This window comes from Pithys albifrons, chromosome 3, assembly GCF_047495875.1.
Source record: "Pithys albifrons albifrons isolate INPA30051 chromosome 3, PitAlb_v1, whole genome shotgun sequence".
NCBI classification, from domain to species: domain Eukaryota; kingdom Metazoa; phylum Chordata; class Aves; order Passeriformes; family Thamnophilidae; genus Pithys; species Pithys albifrons.
Window position 1 is genome coordinate 19241095 of NC_092460.1, and position 16520 is coordinate 19257614.

Genomic DNA, 16520 nt, shown 5'->3' on the forward strand with positions numbered 1-16520 from the left:
ATTCAGGGAAGGATGAGTTTACTTTTCTGGGGAGAACTATTTTCTTTCTTATTAGAATGTTTAATCTAGGGAAATAAAATTATGTTGCTTCAAGATTTAGCAGTTGATGCATTTTAGCTTCAGGAAAATGCATTCTGAGTTTCTCAGGGTGCAGTGTGCAGTTTGGCATTGTACAGCTTCCTGTGTACCAAAACCCATAGCCCCTCTGTTCAGATCATGTTGCTCTTGAGCAGTGCTTGTAGTGATTGAGAAACAGACCTGGTGCTACCCATGAAACCTGGAGGGTGGGATTTCCAAGCAGAGATAACTGCCAATGGGTATGGTGAGTAGGGCTGGTGTCTCTCACAGCGGCCTGGTGAGCAGTAGCTCTAGGAACCAGAGTGGCAGACACTGTCTGTGGCAGGTTTCTGCCTCCACTCCCCTGGCACAGAGGATACCCTGGAGAGCTGAGGGGCTGTCACGAAGAGGCAACAGGTGAGTGTGCTTGAGCCCTGGGCATCTGGGATCCACGTGGCAGTTCTACTTTTCCACCCCTTCCCCCACTGGCGGCTGCAAGGCTGGAGGTCCCTGCTGCCCCTGGCTGTTGTCCACTGTGGTTCTTCGGCTTCCCCTGCATTGTTTACAGCTGTTCCAGATGTGCAGCACTTGGCGGGAGCCCCTATGACATGGGAACACAAGTATCTCCTGCTCCAGCCTCTCACACGCAGCGATGACTCACAGGGGACCTTGCCCCAGCTTTGCTGAGGGAGATGGAGGATGCAGTCCTTGTGGTTCAGGGTGACTCCTGAACGTGGTGAGGGGCCAGAGACAGGATGCCATGCCCTTTCCTTCTTGGTGGCAACACAGAGGAGTGGAGATGTGTTGGTGACACTTTCTCTGCAAGGATCTGGCACTCTGAGAGTCCCCAGTTGATATTCCCCTGGGAATGCATTCTGTGGGTAGAGACCACACCTCTGCCTTCTTTGGGCTGCCCACCTGAGCTGCTCAGCCTTCCCCTTGGAGCTCAGCAGCATCCTGCCCTGCCCCATGTCCACCCTACAGGATCCTTGTGTGGGGTGTACGTGTCCTGCTGTGCTGTGCCATCCCAGTGACGCACCCTCCTGCTCAGTGGAGATATGAAGTCATCCTGGGGGAGCCTGGGGAGGGAGGAGTTCCCATGGTGACAGACAGCAATTCACCCGACCAGGCAGGGCGGGTGCTTCATCCTTTTTATTCCTTTCTTCTGGAATCGGGCACCCAGCCAAAGAGCTGAAGGAGCAATGGCCCAGCCTCGTGGGGGAGAGACACGAGGACAAGTCTGATCTTGTGAACTGCAAAAATCTCTTTGGAGCAGAGTCCCCCCTGCAGCCTGGCTGCTACCCCACACGTAGGGGTGATCCTGACCCCTCCTGCAGCCTCGGTGTCCTGGGTGTTGGGTTCCTGCAGCTTCCTCACTACCCGAGCAGAATGATGAGCAGACCTTTATCTGCAATACACTCAGGACAGCATCCTGTGTCTGTTGGGGATCCAGCACTGTTAGCCAGCACGCCTCTGGTACGGGCAGGTGCAGATAAAGGAGTTTGTGCCATCCATATACCTTTACCAGCTTACAAAAGCCCCTTCCACAGAGGCTGCAGCATGGCCCCAGCTCTTCAGAGGTACGTATCCCATCCTGTGCCTCTGCATGTCCCAGACAGGGCCCCTGCCATGCCTGGGTGTGAGCTATGCGTCCCCTCCCTGGTGGAACACATGCCCTTAGGTGCCTGCTGGGCTGCAGTGGCCCCCCTAAACATGTCTCCCACCAGCCCTCGAGCTGCAGGCAATGCTCCCACAGCTCTGCCGGGTGCCCCTTGCGCAAGGAACAGCCAAATCCCTGGAAGAGTGAGGTGAGGGCTCTTTCATGAGTCCTGCCAGAAATTTATATGAAGCTGCAGGTAGTTTTAGGGGGTGTTGGTGCAAGTTGTGAAACACTGTAATAGAGGCAGAGAGGAAGCATTGAGCAACCACTGCATCCTCCCAGATGCCAGACTCCCATCCCAGATGCAGAAGTGGGGAAGTGAGAGTAGGATCAGCCAAAAAGGGAGCAAGTAAGGGACAGCCTTTCCAAGGTACAGGGACTGTCAGAGGCCTGGTTTTGAAGAGCTGAGGTGGGCAAACTTCCTCTTGAGCAGCTCCAGAGTGGGTCTCTTTTGCTGTCACTTGTAAGCACAGGCCAGCGTGCTGCTGTGCCATGGCCAGCAGTGCCAATGTCTTTGGGGTGGCAGCAGCAGGGATGAGCACAAGGCGTTTTATTCCTTGCTATTTCCATCTTTTGGGAGGGAAATGCCAGTTCACAGTGAGCGCTGAGGGCTGGCTCCTTGGACTCTCAGCTATTCCTCTTGGCAATGCTCCTCCCCTGAGAATACAGCTGCCCTGAGCAGCTCTGCAGCCAGGGAGGCATCTGCTGTTGCCGTTGGAGGGAGGAACAAATACCCGTGGCCCCATCAAGCTGTGTGAACCCCCCACGAGGAGCAGCTTCTTGCAGCACAGCTGGCAGCATCCCGGGAATGGCTCCAGCTTCCCAGGCTCTCGTGCTCCCTGTCTGCTCTTCCTCCTCCCTGCCTGGTGAGCAGTTTCTGTGAGCCCCCCCTACCACTGCACTGCTTCCCTGGCACCACCTGCCACCCTGGTGCCCCTTCCTGCAAGAACTTCAGGGTCTGTGGGGGCTCCCAGGGCCAGGCTAGGCCACAGCTGGCCTTGTGGCCCTGGGTACCATGCTGGAAGCTGGTCAACTGCTGTTTCCCAGGGGACCCCAACATCAGGCAGCAGAGCAGCTCCCATGCACAAGGAAGGTGGTGGTGTCTTTGGCCAGTACGGGCTGGGTAGGAGGGATGGGGCAGCCATGGCTTTGTGGTTATTGTCCTCCTCTGATGGGGTATGGAGGTGGTGCAGGGTTTGGAATCAGGCAGCTTGTACCCGCATGTGGCAGGGGCTGCTGTGCTGCTGCAAGTGCCCTGGCTCAGCAGGACTGGGCTCTGTCCTGGACTCCTGCAGAGACCCCTGCTCGCATGCTCCCTAGTCAGTCTGGTTTCAAGCAAAGAGCTGTGGTGCCACCCTGCCTATGGTGCTGGTCTGCATTCCTGTGAGGTACCTGGGAACAGTGCTGGGCTCCTGTGCCCCTCCAGTTCCCTGAAGCTATGGTGGCAGATTGGATCACCCTGCAAGGCCTGGAGCAGCCCGTGCTGTGACAGCCCCCCATCACCCAACAGGGGCTGAGCTGTCCCATCTGCCACACACTTTCCCAGAGGGATGCTTGCAAGGGCTCGAGGTGTTTGCAGGTAAGATGATCTCACTTTCCCCAGTGCTGCAGGGAAGCAGCAGTGACCTGGTCTTGCCCTGAGCTGCTCTCCCTGGAGCCAGGGCTGCAGGAATGCCACCTTTCACCTTTGCATGTTGTCACGTAGCCTGAGGCTCTGTGCTGCTGAGGAAGCTGGTTCCTGGGGACCCCCACAGGGTTGGGCAGGCAGGCTGGGCAGCACTGGTGGATGCAGACGGGCACGGCCTGGCTCAGCTGCCTGGCATGTTGAGTCACGCTCTGCACATCATCGACCCAGCCTGCACATGCTCTGAGTGTGCAAGAGGTGGGCTGGCACAGCTCCCTCGGCTTCTCTTCATCTTTTCCATCCAAATGGAACCCGCACCCTCTGCTCTGCCAGCCCCTGCTCTTGCACTGCAAGGGGTCCCTGGGTCTCCATGCACCCCAAGCCTGGCTGTGCCCCAGGTGCTGCCAGCCACTGCCTGCTGCTGCCTGCATATCCTGCAGCCAGGGCTGGGCTGGGACCACCTCGATTCTTGTAACCCCAAGGCAGAGAATCCACCTATCCCTAAGAAGAAGCAGGAGTTTGCCTTCCATAGTTGCATGTGCTGGGCTGTCTGGGTCATTTCTAGGGCATGAGCACCCCATGGGACTGTCAGCTTGAGAAAAAGCAGCACTGGCCTCATATAGAGATGCTGGGGTAGCTTACTGCACCTGGTTCCTTCATTTCAACTGTCTCCTACATCCTCATCATCCTGAAGGGCAAGCCAAGCTGATTTACTGAGCCTGGGCCCTCCTGCAAAGTGGGGGTCTAGGGTCAGGAGTGAATGGGAGCAGCTTGTGCCTCAGTCAGTGGAGAAGATGGGTTCCTGCAGATGAGCTGGGCTGTGTGGGTGGTCACTCGCATCATGGGGCACTTCAGCCCCTGCCTCCCCCTGGGTCCCTGACACCCAGCCCCAGCCACTGTGCACCCTCTTTGGGCATCCCCAGCACCACCCAAAGCCCAGCCCCAGGATGCAGCTGAAGGCAAGTTGTTAACTAGGGACTCTAGAACCCCATGCAGTTCTGCTGGTTCCTCATCCTGCTTCCATTACCACCTTCCCTTTCTGGCATGCTGGCCACATGCCCTTTGCAGAGCCCTGGAGGTGCCTGGCTCTCCTCTCCCTCGCTGTCCCTGAGAGCCAGCCTGCCACTTTCTGTGTTCAGGCTGACCAGGGCTGCCTTCTCCTGCCCAGCTCAGCCAAGCCCAGGGAGGTCACATCCCCATGGTGTTACTGTTCTCTCCCTGAGCCCATTCTGCAGAGCCAGCAGGGCTTGGCAGCAGTCCAGCACAGATTCGTGCAATGCCGGTGTGTGGCTGTACCGGCAGCAGCCTCCAGACACAACAGTTTATGGTCAAGAAAAACTTTCCATCCCTCCACAGCAGTTGCTGAAGAGTCAGGACACGCACCCACCCGATGGGGAACCCTGGTATGGGGGCACAGTGGGCCCAGCCTAATGCCAAGCCTAACTGCTGTGGGACCACTTGCCTCCATTGTCCTTCAGCCACCAGACTGCTGCCATCACCACACTCACTGTGGTCCCCACAACTGGGAGCATTCCCCTTGCTTTGGGTGTCCCCAGAGCCACTGGGCAGAGAGAGGAGCTTGCTGGTCATGGCTTCACCCTGAAGTCATACTTTGATTTGTTTTCCCACAGGGGCGTGGCTTTGGGCAGCTGCCAGATGGGGGCTGCTGCCCCTCCCCTCTGGCAGAGAGAAGCTGGGGGTCTGCTGTCCATTTCCCTTCTGAATCACAGCCTAGAGGGCTGGCACTGCTGTCTCCCACCCCAGATCCCTCAGGACAGGTCAGCGAAGGTAAGAGGTGACCACTTCCCCATCCTGGCCTATTTTGTGGCCCCTGGGGTGTCCCACGAGGTGGCACAGGGGTTCCCCAAGACTGCACTATGCATGTGACACTGGCCTTCTGGGCTGTTCTTGAGCTGACTGGTGATGATAGCAAGGAATCATGGGCCCCTTTCCTGGGATGCTAGTACTGGGTGGCTGGGTGCCACAACATGGAGCTGGCAGTGACTGGTGCTGGGAGACATTCCTGGAACATGTCCCAGCTGGCCCCTGCAGCAGACGAGGTTCACCCTCCAGGCTCTGGCCAGCTTCTCCTCTCCTCACCCACCTTGGCACCAGCCCCCTGCTGCTCCCCTCTGTCTGAAAGCTCTCTAATTTAAAAGTGTCTGGAGAGGGGGCTTCTCCCTTCCAGCAGTCCCAGAGGTGTCCCATGCATCCTCACTGCCTAGGGGATGTCCATGTCATGCTGGAGCACTGCAGGACCCTTGCAGGGCCAGAAAACTAAAATCCTGGAAGGGTTGTGCTGAATCCCAGCCCATGTTGCATCAATGCCAGAAGCAGTGGCTGCAGGATGTGGAGAGGGTGGGCAGAGGATCACCACCAGTGCAGCTGGCTTTGCATCCCAGCACCCATCTCACCATGATGTATGTATGACTCATCCCGCCCAAGAGAGCTGAAACCTCACCTGGGGATGAAGAAAACAGACTAACTTCTTGTTTCCCAGTAAGGCAGTGGTGAGGCCTCATGCCTGGCAAGCATGGGCAGGGAGAAGCTCAGCCCCAGTGCTTCCCTTGTGCACACTCTCAGAGTGGGGGGGGCTCCTGTCCCCAGGGATGGTGTGACCCCCTGTGGGGCTCAGCGTTTGTGCGAGAAGCTGGGGTCGGGGTCAGGGTCAGCCCTGCAAACTTTGATTAGTGTCAGTGAAGACGAACCAGCGTGCTTTGGGGCTGAGCCAGCTGGGAGATGGGGAACCCCAAGTCTGGGCTATGGGAGTGGTTGGTGGCCTGGCTGCCAGCCTGCCAGGCTTCAGGAAGGGCTGACAGTTTTCGGGGTGTTTCCGGAGGGACTGGCTGCAGCGGCGCGGGGCGCCCGCGTGAGTCACTCGCACCTGGTGCTCTCGCCCTGCAGAGGCAGCACCGTCCCGCGCCGCGGGCCGCGGATTCCTTCCCTGGCCCTGGTATGCAGAGGGAAGATGGGAAACAAAGCTGAGGTGAAGGCACTCTCCTTTGGGGGACTCAGAAGTCCCGCGTGCCCCCCTTCAGTGCCAATGTAAGGGGAACGCTACTGACAAGATGGGCAAGATGCCGCCGGGCCGTCCATGGGGAATAGGGGCTTCGGGACCAGCCCAAACCGATGCCTGCCACAGTCCTGGAGGCCGAGGTGACAGGCAGAGTCCCCGGCATGGCTGCGAAGTGTTGCTGCGCCGGTGTCTCTGCCTGCCGTGCCCGCCGGGGGATGCTCGGCCCAGCGCTGCCCCTGTTCGCCGGAGTGACCCCCGGCCGCCCGTGCCCTGTCGCCGGCACCGCGCCGTGGGGCTACTCCACCAGTGCCGGGCCCGGGGCCAGACACAGCGCCCTTGGCAGGGCCCTCCGCTCCCTGTTTAACGAAGCTCCTTGTCTAATTGGGACAGGCCGCCTTGTCTTCATTAAACGAGCTCTGGCGGGAGGAGGGTTTGGGGATGGTCCTGACCGGAGGATGCTGGACTCACGGCCGGACTCACAAGGCTGGGGCAGGCAGGGGGAAACCTGTGGCCACGGTGAACTTCGGAATCCCCGGCCAGGTTTGGGGGCCAGGGCTGGGGTCTAAGGAGAGGAGGGCTAACGGAGAGGAGGGCTAACGAAGAGGAGGGGATGCACTGCTTGCTGCGCCTTTAAGAAGAGCGGGGGCATCGCCACTCCTCCCCTGCTCCGGAACAGCGTGTGCCTGGGAAAGTTGCCTACAGCCGACCCTGGAGCATCTTTGCCCGGTGGCCGGTGGCCCTGCCCCGGGCCTCCAGCTGTGAGGTGGCCCTGAGCCCCAGCGACCCCCACTATCGCTTTTCTTGCTGCGTGCAAGAAGATGCCCCCGGACCTGTCCACTGCCCTGCCAGGAGCCATAGGGGAGCCCCTGCACCGGTGGCTGGGAGGGCACAGGTATGTGGGGCGCTGGGGATAGAGGGGAGGTGGCATGAGGCACATGGCAGGGCCATGAGCTGAGGTCAGCCCCAGGTGAGCACAGGCACAAATGGGGAGGATGGGGTGCAGTGTGTTGTGCCCCAAGGAGTGGTGTGACCCTTCAGGGTGCCCAGGGGGTGAAAGGTGCCCTGAAGGTCCAGGGTGCACCCTGGGCTGAGGAGGAGACCCAGGGGACAGTTCCACCAATCACTGGGTGGGCAGGAAGTGAGACTAGGGCAATGTCGGGTCCCTGCCCACTTTGCTGGGCATCCTTTCTTTTTCATCTCCTCCCAGTAACTGCAGCCACATCACCAGTGGCTTTCCAGCCAATTTCTCCAGCTCTGGGGTAGGTCTCAGCCACTGGTCTGCTGCGGTAGCCGCTGAGAGATGGTGTCTAGAGCAGAGCAGAATGCCCCACAGCTGGCTCCAGGGTAGTTCCCATGCTAAAACCGTGGGTGCTAGGGCCCCATGCTGGGTACCCCATGCTGTGGGGACAGGAAAGGTCCTGGCCAAGACATGGCTGTCCTGGAGACTCATGAGAGCTGCACTGGTGTGGGCAGCAGCCCTTTACCATCATTGTATTTCCCAGGGCTGGTGTTCAGAGTCAGGCTCTAACCTGGAAGGGGTCAGGGGCTCAGGACCCTATGGCAGCTCCATCCAGTTCTGCACAGAGTGAAGCCCTGAAGTCCTTGGGGACACTCGCGCTGAGATGGATGGAGGTGAGAAGCCAGCTCCTGGCTGGCAGGTCCCAGAGCCACTCACCTTCCTGGAGGATGAAGATGCTGGAAACTGCCTTGAGCCTTGTTAGAGCCCACTCAGCCCCTCAACGAGGCAAGTGGCAAGTACAGCAGAAACACTCCCCGGGGGTCCAGCCCTCTGCTGCTTCATCCCCACCCAGGAGCCCTTCAGCCCCTGTGCGCGGTGCCGCCACGGGGCAGCCAGGGGCAGCACTTGATGGGGGACAGCCCGAGGAGCCGCTTCCCTTCCTTCTCTCCCAGGGGAGCCGGTGGGAAAAGCCCTTTGGGGGGGGCCGTGCTGGGCGGGGGCCGTGCTGCTCCGCTCCCCCCCCGGACCGCGCTCCGGGCCGCCCTCCATAAAGGGGCGGGAGCGCCGGGGGCCGGTGCGCGACGGCACCGCCTGCGCCCGGCTCGGCACGGAACGGCTCGGAGCGGTGCGGGACGGAGCGGCCCCGCGGGGACGTCGGGTGAGCGCGGAGGTGTGGCGGGGGTCCCGCCGCGGGCGGGGGGGCGCTGCGGGGCGACCGAGCCTCCCGTGCGGGCACCTGCGGGCGCTCGCCCACCCTTCCCGCGGCGGGGCTCGCCCCGCCTGGGCCGGGCTGTGCCGGGGCTGGGACTCGCCGTGGCCATCGCGGCAGTGTCGGGCCAGGTGCCCCCCGCCGCCGCACGCGTGGGAAGCGGCGGGGCGTGGGGCTGGTGGGCAGGGCTGCCCACACGGGCTCCCCGCTGACCTGGAGCACCTTCCTGGAGCGGGGTAGCTCCTGCGGCCTGGGAGGGCCGGGAGGCAGGAGGGGTCGCGATGCGCGGTGCCGATGCCGCGGTGTGGAGCAGGGAAAGGAGTGGCGAAGTCGGAGCCCGGGCTGGACCGGGAGGGCTGGAGTGGGGCCAGTCGCTCCCCGGACCCCCCACACGGTGGAAGCCTCCACCGGGTGCACACGGGCCAGCTTCTGCCTGCCTGTCCTGGCCTGAAGCGGGGCTCTCCTTGCGCCGTGGGGTGCCCGGGACGGCACTGGCACCCTGCCCTCCCAATGCTGCCAGGCGTCCTGGCACGAGTGGCGCTGGGAACATCACAGACTGCTGTCCCCAAGGTGTGGGGCTGCTGTGTGGTAATGGTGGCAGCATCCTCTCTTGCAGGCTCCCACGATGAGCAGCCAGCTCCTGCTCCTGGCTGTGCTCCCCACACTCCTGGGTCCCCTGGCTGCCGTGGCACAGAAGAGGAGCCAAGGTGGGTGATGAGCACTGGATGTGCACAGGGGGAGGAAACATGAGAGAGGCCCAGCACCACCGTGCCATTGTGCAGGGCTCTGCCCTGAGTACTGTCACTGCCCCACAGTGGTGTGCGAGGATGTGCTGGAGGCCGACATCGCCTTCCTGGTGGATGGCTCATCCAGCATCGGCAGAAACAACTTCCGCACCATCCGCACCTTCATGGATGACCTGGTGGGGCCCTTCGTGCAGGTGGTGGGGGAGAAGGCAGTGCGCTTTGCTGTGGCACAGTACAGCGATGACCCACGGTGAGCCCCAGGAAGGGGGCATGTGGGGTGACAGGGTGGCAGGGCTGAGAGGTTACAGTGTCCCCTTGTGTCCCCCAGGGTGGAGTTCACCTTCTCCCAGCACACTGATGGCCCAAGTGTCCGGAGGGCCATCCAGCAGCTGAGCTACAAGGGTGGCAACACACGGACTGGTGCTGGCTTCCGCTATGTTGCTGACAACTTCTTTGGCCCCACACAGCTCCGGCCTGGGGTCCCCCAGGTACATGCAGGCTGGTGGCCCTGGTGACATGGGGAAAAGTGTCAGGTTCATGGGCCTCTAACTGGGTCTCACATCTCTTGCCCGGCCCCCACAGATCTGCATCCTCATCACAGACGGCAAGTCCCAGGATGATGCTGAGGGGCCAGCAGCGAAGCTGAAGCGCCAGGGCATCAAGGTCTTTGCTGTGGGTGAGCGAGGCTTCAGTGCAATGTGAGTGAGTCTCCTGCTTGGTTCAGGATCCCTCCCTCACTCATCATCTCCATCCCTCACAGGGGTTAAGAACGCTGATCACAAAGAGCTAATTCGTGTGGCCTCAATGCCTTCTGAGGCTTTCTTCTTCTACGTCGGTGACTTCAAGCTACTGGGCACACTGGTGCCACTGGTGACACGCAGGGTGTGCACAAGTGTCGGGGGCACCCTGCGACCACTGGGTATGGGCCCCCAACCTCCTTCCTGAGGGGCACAGATGCTGATGGTTCTGGGTGCCAGGCTGTGCTTACCATGAGTGCACCCTTAGCACCCATCCCTACCCAAAATGCCATCCTGGCCATCCCATCCCAATGGACACTTGTCTGTGTTGCCCCAGCAAGGTCCCCCTCTGCCTCGTGCACCCTGGAGACAACAGCCTCTGTGTTTCCCCACAGATGGGCAGAGCCACACTGGCCCCTCCAACCTGGAAATCCTGGAGCGGGACTTTGACCAGCTGCAGATTCGCTGGGCAGCGGCCAGTGGCCCTGTCACTGGCTACCGGGTGCAATATGTGCCACTGACAGGCCTGGGACAGCCGATCATGGCAGAAAGGCAGGAGGTGAGTGCTCCTACCTGACTGCTCAGAGTTCCTGTGGGTCCCCAGTGGTTCCACATGTGACCTGGGGATGGCAAGAGGGTGACACTGTTCCTGCCCAGGTGAGCCTGGGGCCACGGGAGACAAGTGCTGTGCTGCGGGGACTGCGTGTGGGGACAGAGTACCTGGTCACTGTCACTGCCCAGTACGCCAACAGCATTGGCGAGTCAGTGTCCGGCCGAGCACGAACCCGTGAGTGTCCATAGCTATGGGGACAGGGGCATGCGCCAGCACTGGGTGCCTGCAGCACGTAGGGCTCGGAGCTCATCCCTGCTTCTGTGTGCCCCCAGAAAGCCATGCTGGCTCCATGCTGGATTTTCATGTGGTGGAGACTGGACCAACCTTCCTGCGGCTGGCCTGGCAGCCTGGCCCTGAGCTCCCGCAGGGCTACGGCCTCAGCTACACCATGCAAGGTGAGAGGACGGTCCCTGCGAGGGTCTGTGCTGCCTGGATGCCCTGCCTTTGCACAGCCTCGTACACATGGGGAGTGCATGGGTGGGGGCTGATGCAAGGATCCATGCCCAGAGTGCTGCAGCTTCACTGCAGCAGCCAAGCAGACAGTATGCATGCGTGGGCTGTGGGGCACGTGTGTGTGCAGAGGTGTGGAGACAGCGTCTGTATTCTTACAGCCAGAGGCTTCATGCACAAGACTTAGGGTGTGTTCTTGGGTGTGCATGATGGCCGGAGGCCTGGCATGTGCCCCAGCTCAGAGCGAGGGGTGCAGGCACACGTCTGTCCCCATAGCTGCTGGATGGAGGGGGCAGGCAGCAGACCCCTGTCCCAGCCAGGAGTTGAGCTGGAGCCGCACACCTGGCAGCCCCACCCTGGCCCCAGGTGCTCCAGGGGCTGCCCCTGCCCTGGCCCATGTCCCAGCCTCTCCCGGTACTCCCCACCCCTGGCAACAACTGGCATCCTCAGGGCAGGGTGCCAGCCCACAAACACCCCTTCCCTGCTGGGCCCGGCGTGTTACATGTGCCTGTGCCCATCCACACCCCTTTGCCGCCCCTCCAGGAGCAGCCCAGGGAGAGGAGAAGAGCCTTGGGGCCAGCGCACAGTCAGCCACACTCAGCAACCTGCGCCCTGACACTGAATACGTGGTGATACTCCGACCCCGCTATGCACAGCAGCCCACTGTCCCTGCCACCCTCACTGCCCGGACACGTAAGCACTGTGCCTGGCCCTGGGCTCAGCTGGGGTTAGGAGTGGGTTCCCAGTACAGGGATGTGCCCCACTGTGCCCTACTGGGATGGGCCATTGCTGCCTGTGGGATGGGATGGAGGTGAGCATAACTACAGGGTAATGCTCTGAGCCCAAGAAGTTGCTCCCGGGGCAGGATGCAGTACTGTGCACGCCCAATTTCCTTTGCAGTCTTCCGAGAGTGTTTTTACCAGGGCTTTCCTCACATGATGTAAAAATGGTGACTGAGAAAATGTAGGGGTTTTTGTTTTAAATTTGAGCACAATAGTCTGTGGGAGGAAAGTGTGGTTTCCACCAGGGAAGAGGCTGGTGGAAAGTGAGTAGGAGTGAGGGTGATGCCCCAGGGCAACACCTTTGCAAGCCTCAAATTTGGGCAAAGCAATTCCAGCTGCCCCAGGCAGTCTTAAACCCACAGAAAGTATTTAAGGCATTAAGAAGAAGGCTTTGAGCTCCACTTTGCAGGAGCTTGGTGCTTTGAAGGAGCCGCCTGGGCGTGGACTGCACTCAGTGACCTCAATGCAGTTCAGCATCCATGAGCAGGGGCAAGAGGACTTCTTGTCTCTGGAGCAGGCGGTTTGCAGTCGAAGGTGCTTCCCACTGCCCCCTGCCTTATTCTCTTGTGAGGGATAGACAGGCCACCTCTCTTCCCTCAGGGCACCTGATGGGTGTGCAGCACTTGGCTGTCCACAACATCTCAGCACAGAGCATGCTTTTGGCCTGGCAACCTGCCAGTGGTGCCACCGGCTACCGGCTCTCCTGGGCCACCCTCTCAGGTAGGTGCCTATCCCAGAGCATGTGTCCCTTCTGCTGGTGGCCCCTAGGAGGAGGGGCAGGGGTGGGCTGGTGGTACCTGCTGACAAAACCCCTCAGGGTACTGGACTGCTGCACTGGCTCCCACAGGGCAGGACAGGCACAGGGTGGACCTGGATGCCGGGCGAACATCACATGCACTGGTGGGACTGCAGTCCAACACTGACTACGTGGTAACAGTGGCCCCACTTTTTGGGCAGCTGGAGGGGCCCACAGCCACCCTGCGGCAGAGGACAGGTAGGTGTTGGATACAGGTGATGCCATCCTGCTGCTGGCCTGTACTCTACCCTGGGATGTACTCTAACCTTCCCCCTTAGCTCCTCATGCTGCAAACCCTGCTGTGTGCAGGGACTGGAGACCTGCTGGGGTGGGTGGCTGGCAGCAGAGTGGCACAGGGTAGTGTGTCCCATGGGGTCCCTCTTGCAGACACAGGTAAAGACCAGATGCTGCAGACCAACATCCTGAGCCCCACATCCATCCAGGTGCTCTGGACCAGTGCCCGTGATGCCCGTGGCTACCGTCTAGAATGGAAGAGAGCCACAGGTGGACTTGGGGTGCCTATTGCCTCTGTGGGCCCTCTGTGCCAGGAGCTGGCAGTGACGCTTTCCTTCCCACAGGACCAGAGCCCCCCAGAACGGTGTCTCTCCCTAGCAGCACCAATACTTACCAGCTGACAGGACTGAAGCCAGGCACTGAGTACCGCATCACCCTCTACACGCTCTATGATGGCGGGGAGGTGGCCACCCCCGTCACCACCTTCCAGACAGGTGAGTGACTGCTGTAGGTCCTCTGGGTTGTCCCCCACAATCCCAAGTCTTTGGGATGGAAGGATATCCCATGTGACATTGCTCAGCCTGGGGACCCCCTTGGCCATGAGACCCCTCAGCTGTCTGGTCATGACCCAGGATGAGTATGGGCGCCTGTGCTGTCCAGGCTGCTGAGCTCCAGCTGTGCCTCACACAACCCCTCATAGGTGTGGAGGCACCCGTGGGTGCTGTGTCGGATCTGCGGCTTGTTGAGGAATCAGGCAGGTGGGTGCGGCTGAGCTGGACCGGTGTCCCTGGTGCCACCGAGTATAAAGTGGTGGTACGCAACAATCAGGGTGAGTCTGTGGACAGGGGCATGGGTGGCACCTGGGGGTTCCTGACAGCTGACACTGAGGGTCTGCACTACCCCAATCCTGGCAGATAGCACAGAAAGGACGAGGCGCGTCCCAGGCAGCCAGACAGGGCTGGAGCTGGGTGACCTCCGGGAGGGCATCACCTACCTGGTGCGTGTCTCGGCGCTAGCAGGCAGCCGGGAGGGTAGTGCTGCCACACTCACCGTCCGCCTCAGTAAGTCCACATCAGGGTTTAGCACCAGGAGCCCTGGTACTGCATTTTCCCACTCTGGCATGCATTTGTCCTCTACCCTCTGCAACCCCTTGGGATGGCAGAGTGGCTCTGGGGTCGCTATGGACACCTCAGGGTGACACTGTGGTGCCACGGGGGATTGCAGAGTACCCAGTGGTTGGCAACATCTCAGAGCTGCGGGTGATGGAGGCCGGTCCCAGCCAGCTGCGGGTGACCTGGCGAGGGCTGCCAGGTGCCAGGGGCTACCTGCTGACATGGAGAGGCAGCGATGGTGAGTGTGTGGACTGTGGGTTGCTGTGGTGGCAGTGCTGGAGTCCTTCCTATCCCGGCCATCTGTCTTAGGTCTGAAGCAATCCCGCTTCCTCCCTGCTGACCCCACCACATTCACCATTGAGGGGCTGCGTGCTGGCGTCATCTACACCGTTGGTGTCTCAGCCATTGTGGATGGCCGTGAGGGCAGCCCTGTCACTGCCACAGGACGGATAGGTGAGGTGTCCTCCTGCCCATCAGTGCTGTCTGGTGCCGCTTCTTGTGAACTTGGGTGACAGTGGCCCTCTTGGTCTCACAGCACCTGAGCAGGTGGGGACGGTGACCCAGTTGGAAGTGCAGGCATCCAGGAGCAACGTTGCCCGTGTCACCTGGGTTGGTGTGCCAGGAGCCACTGCCTACCGTGTGGTGTGGAGCCGTAGGGATGGTAAGGTGGGACGTAGGTGGGAGTGGGCTGTGTGGGCAACAGGGTGAGGGCTGATGCCTCAGTCCTTGACAGGGGGCTCGGAGAATAGCCGGCGAGTTCCCGGCCACACCAACTCCTTTGACATCCCTGACCTGGAGGGAGGTGTTTCCTACACTGTGAAGGTGACGGCACTCATTGGCAACCGTGAGGGCAATCCTGTCTCCATTGTCGTCACCACCCGTGAGTGCTGGGGCAAGGGGCAGCAACCTGGAGTGGCACGGGGAGCCTCTGCCCCTCACTCCTGCCCCCTTGCCCCACAGCGGAGGCAGTCCCACTGCCCCCTGTCAGCAGCTTCCAGGTGACGGAGGCCTCAGAGCACCACCTGCGCCTGGCCTGGTTGCCGGCGGCTGGCAGCACCGGGTACCGCCTGGTATGGCGCCTGGCTGAAGGTGAGCATGGCCAGCCAGCACCCCTGCAAAAACCTACCAGCCCCCACCCAAACCTGCTCACCCCTCTCTGCCTCTGGTAGGAGGGCCCCAGGGCAGCCAGCAGCTCCCAGCTGCCTCCAGATCCTATGACCTGGCAGGACTGGAGCCGGGCCGGCGCTACCACATCAGCATCACCAGCCTGGCTGGCAGCCGGGAGAGTGAGCCAGCCACCATCACTGCCATCACTGGTAAGGGACTGCCTGGGGCCAAGGTGGCATTGGCCCCCTGACACATGATTTGAGCCCAGAGGGGTACCCAGGGACTGGACTGTCCCAGCCTTGGGCTGGCAAGGGAGCTGGGAGCAGGTTGGTGGCTGCCCCTTGGAGCTGGGACTCCCTGTCCTCCTTGGCAGCTGCCCCAGGCCATGTCACCAGCCTACGGGTGACGGAGGTGCGGAGAGATTCGGTGACACTCACCTGGACCCCAGTCCCTGGCGCCTCTGGCTACATCCTCTCCTGGAGCCCTCCTGCAGGTGAGATGAATGGGTTACCCTGGGATGGGGTTCAGCATCCCCGTGGCAGCTTGCTAATCCCCCTGACTGTCTGCTGGGTGGCAGCTGGTGGGGAAAAGGCACAAACGCTGCCCAGCACTGCCAGCTCTCAGCAGGTGTCCGGGCTGCGCCTGGGCCAGCGCTACACCTTCAGCCTCCGACCACTCCTGGGGAGTGCACCAGGCGCTGAGGCATCCATCAGCGAGCGCACAGGTACAGTGGGGTCACGGCACGGGTGGGCTGGGCTTGTCTTCACTCTGATAGTGGCTTCACCTCTTCCCTGCCCGCAGTCTGCAGGAATGCCCGTGGTGATGTTGTCTTTCTGGTGCATGGCACCCGTGACAGCTCTGCAGGTGCCGACGCTGTCCGCACCCTCCTCTCCAACACTGTGTCTGCCCTGGGGCACCTGGGCCCTGAGGGCACCCAGGTAAGGTGCTGCTGAAGCGGTGGGGGAACGATGGGCAGGACACGGTGCCCACTGCTCCCCCACATCCTTGCAGGTGGCTCTGGCCACATACAGCTACCGCAGCCTGCCCTGGCTGCTCCTCAACCGCTCCAGCGATCTGTCTGCCGTGCTGGACCGGATCCGCACCATGCGCTACGAGGAGCCCAGCGGCAACGCCATTGGTGAGGGGCTGCACTAGAAGCTGGGACAATGGCTGCTGGTTTCCTGCTGACTGTTTCCTTCTTCTCCCTCTCTAGGGGCAGCCATCGCCTTTGCCAGGACCTACCTGCTGAGCCCTGGAGCAGGGCGCCGGGCCAGGGTGCCAGCGGTGCTGGTGGTCCTGGCTGATGGACCCTCTGGGGATGATGCCATTGCTGCAGCCAGGGATATCAAGGCTGGGGGTGAGGATGGATGGGATCCCAGCAGGGTGTGCAGGAAGTTCTGCGGGGTGCTGAGGGTGCT

At 61.2% G+C, this 16520-nt stretch overlaps 1 protein-coding gene across 7 annotated transcripts in view; it reads left to right on the forward strand.

Moving 5' to 3' along the window:
- Positions 1 to 8284: 8284 nt before the first annotated feature.
- Positions 8285 to 16520, forward strand: part of COL7A1 (collagen type VII alpha 1 chain) — a 29979-nt gene continuing 21743 nt past the window's right edge. For 5 of the 7 annotated variants that reach the window (XM_071550860.1, XM_071550867.1, XM_071550862.1 and 2 more), the window contains exons 1-27: positions 8285 to 8474; positions 9142 to 9232; positions 9341 to 9521; positions 9600 to 9759; positions 9854 to 9947; positions 10032 to 10190; positions 10404 to 10567; positions 10666 to 10795; positions 10894 to 11016; positions 11615 to 11764; positions 12454 to 12573; positions 12671 to 12847; positions 13037 to 13153; positions 13228 to 13377; positions 13584 to 13712; positions 13798 to 13944; positions 14108 to 14233; positions 14305 to 14448; positions 14531 to 14656; positions 14729 to 14875; positions 14956 to 15084; positions 15165 to 15311; positions 15476 to 15595; positions 15680 to 15826; positions 15904 to 16040; positions 16114 to 16240; positions 16316 to 16459. In XM_071550860.1, the coding sequence (XP_071406961.1) occupies positions 9151 to 9232; positions 9341 to 9521; positions 9600 to 9759; positions 9854 to 9947; positions 10032 to 10190; positions 10404 to 10567; positions 10666 to 10795; positions 10894 to 11016; positions 11615 to 11764; positions 12454 to 12573; positions 12671 to 12847; positions 13037 to 13153; positions 13228 to 13377; positions 13584 to 13712; positions 13798 to 13944; positions 14108 to 14233; positions 14305 to 14448; positions 14531 to 14656; positions 14729 to 14875; positions 14956 to 15084; positions 15165 to 15311; positions 15476 to 15595; positions 15680 to 15826; positions 15904 to 16040; positions 16114 to 16240; positions 16316 to 16459 (3577 nt within the window). In that variant the 5' untranslated portion in view covers positions 8285 to 8474; positions 9142 to 9150. Of the gene's footprint in view, positions 8487 to 9141; positions 9233 to 9340; positions 9522 to 9599; positions 9760 to 9853; positions 9948 to 10031; positions 10191 to 10403; positions 10568 to 10665; positions 10796 to 10893; positions 11017 to 11614; positions 11765 to 12453; positions 12574 to 12670; positions 12848 to 13036; positions 13154 to 13227; positions 13378 to 13583; positions 13713 to 13797; positions 13945 to 14107; positions 14234 to 14304; positions 14449 to 14530; positions 14657 to 14728; positions 14876 to 14955; positions 15085 to 15164; positions 15312 to 15475; positions 15596 to 15679; positions 15827 to 15903; positions 16041 to 16113; positions 16241 to 16315; positions 16460 to 16520 lie in introns of all 7 variants that reach the window. The other 2 variants (XM_071550861.1, XM_071550865.1) reach the window with 2 other exon arrangements.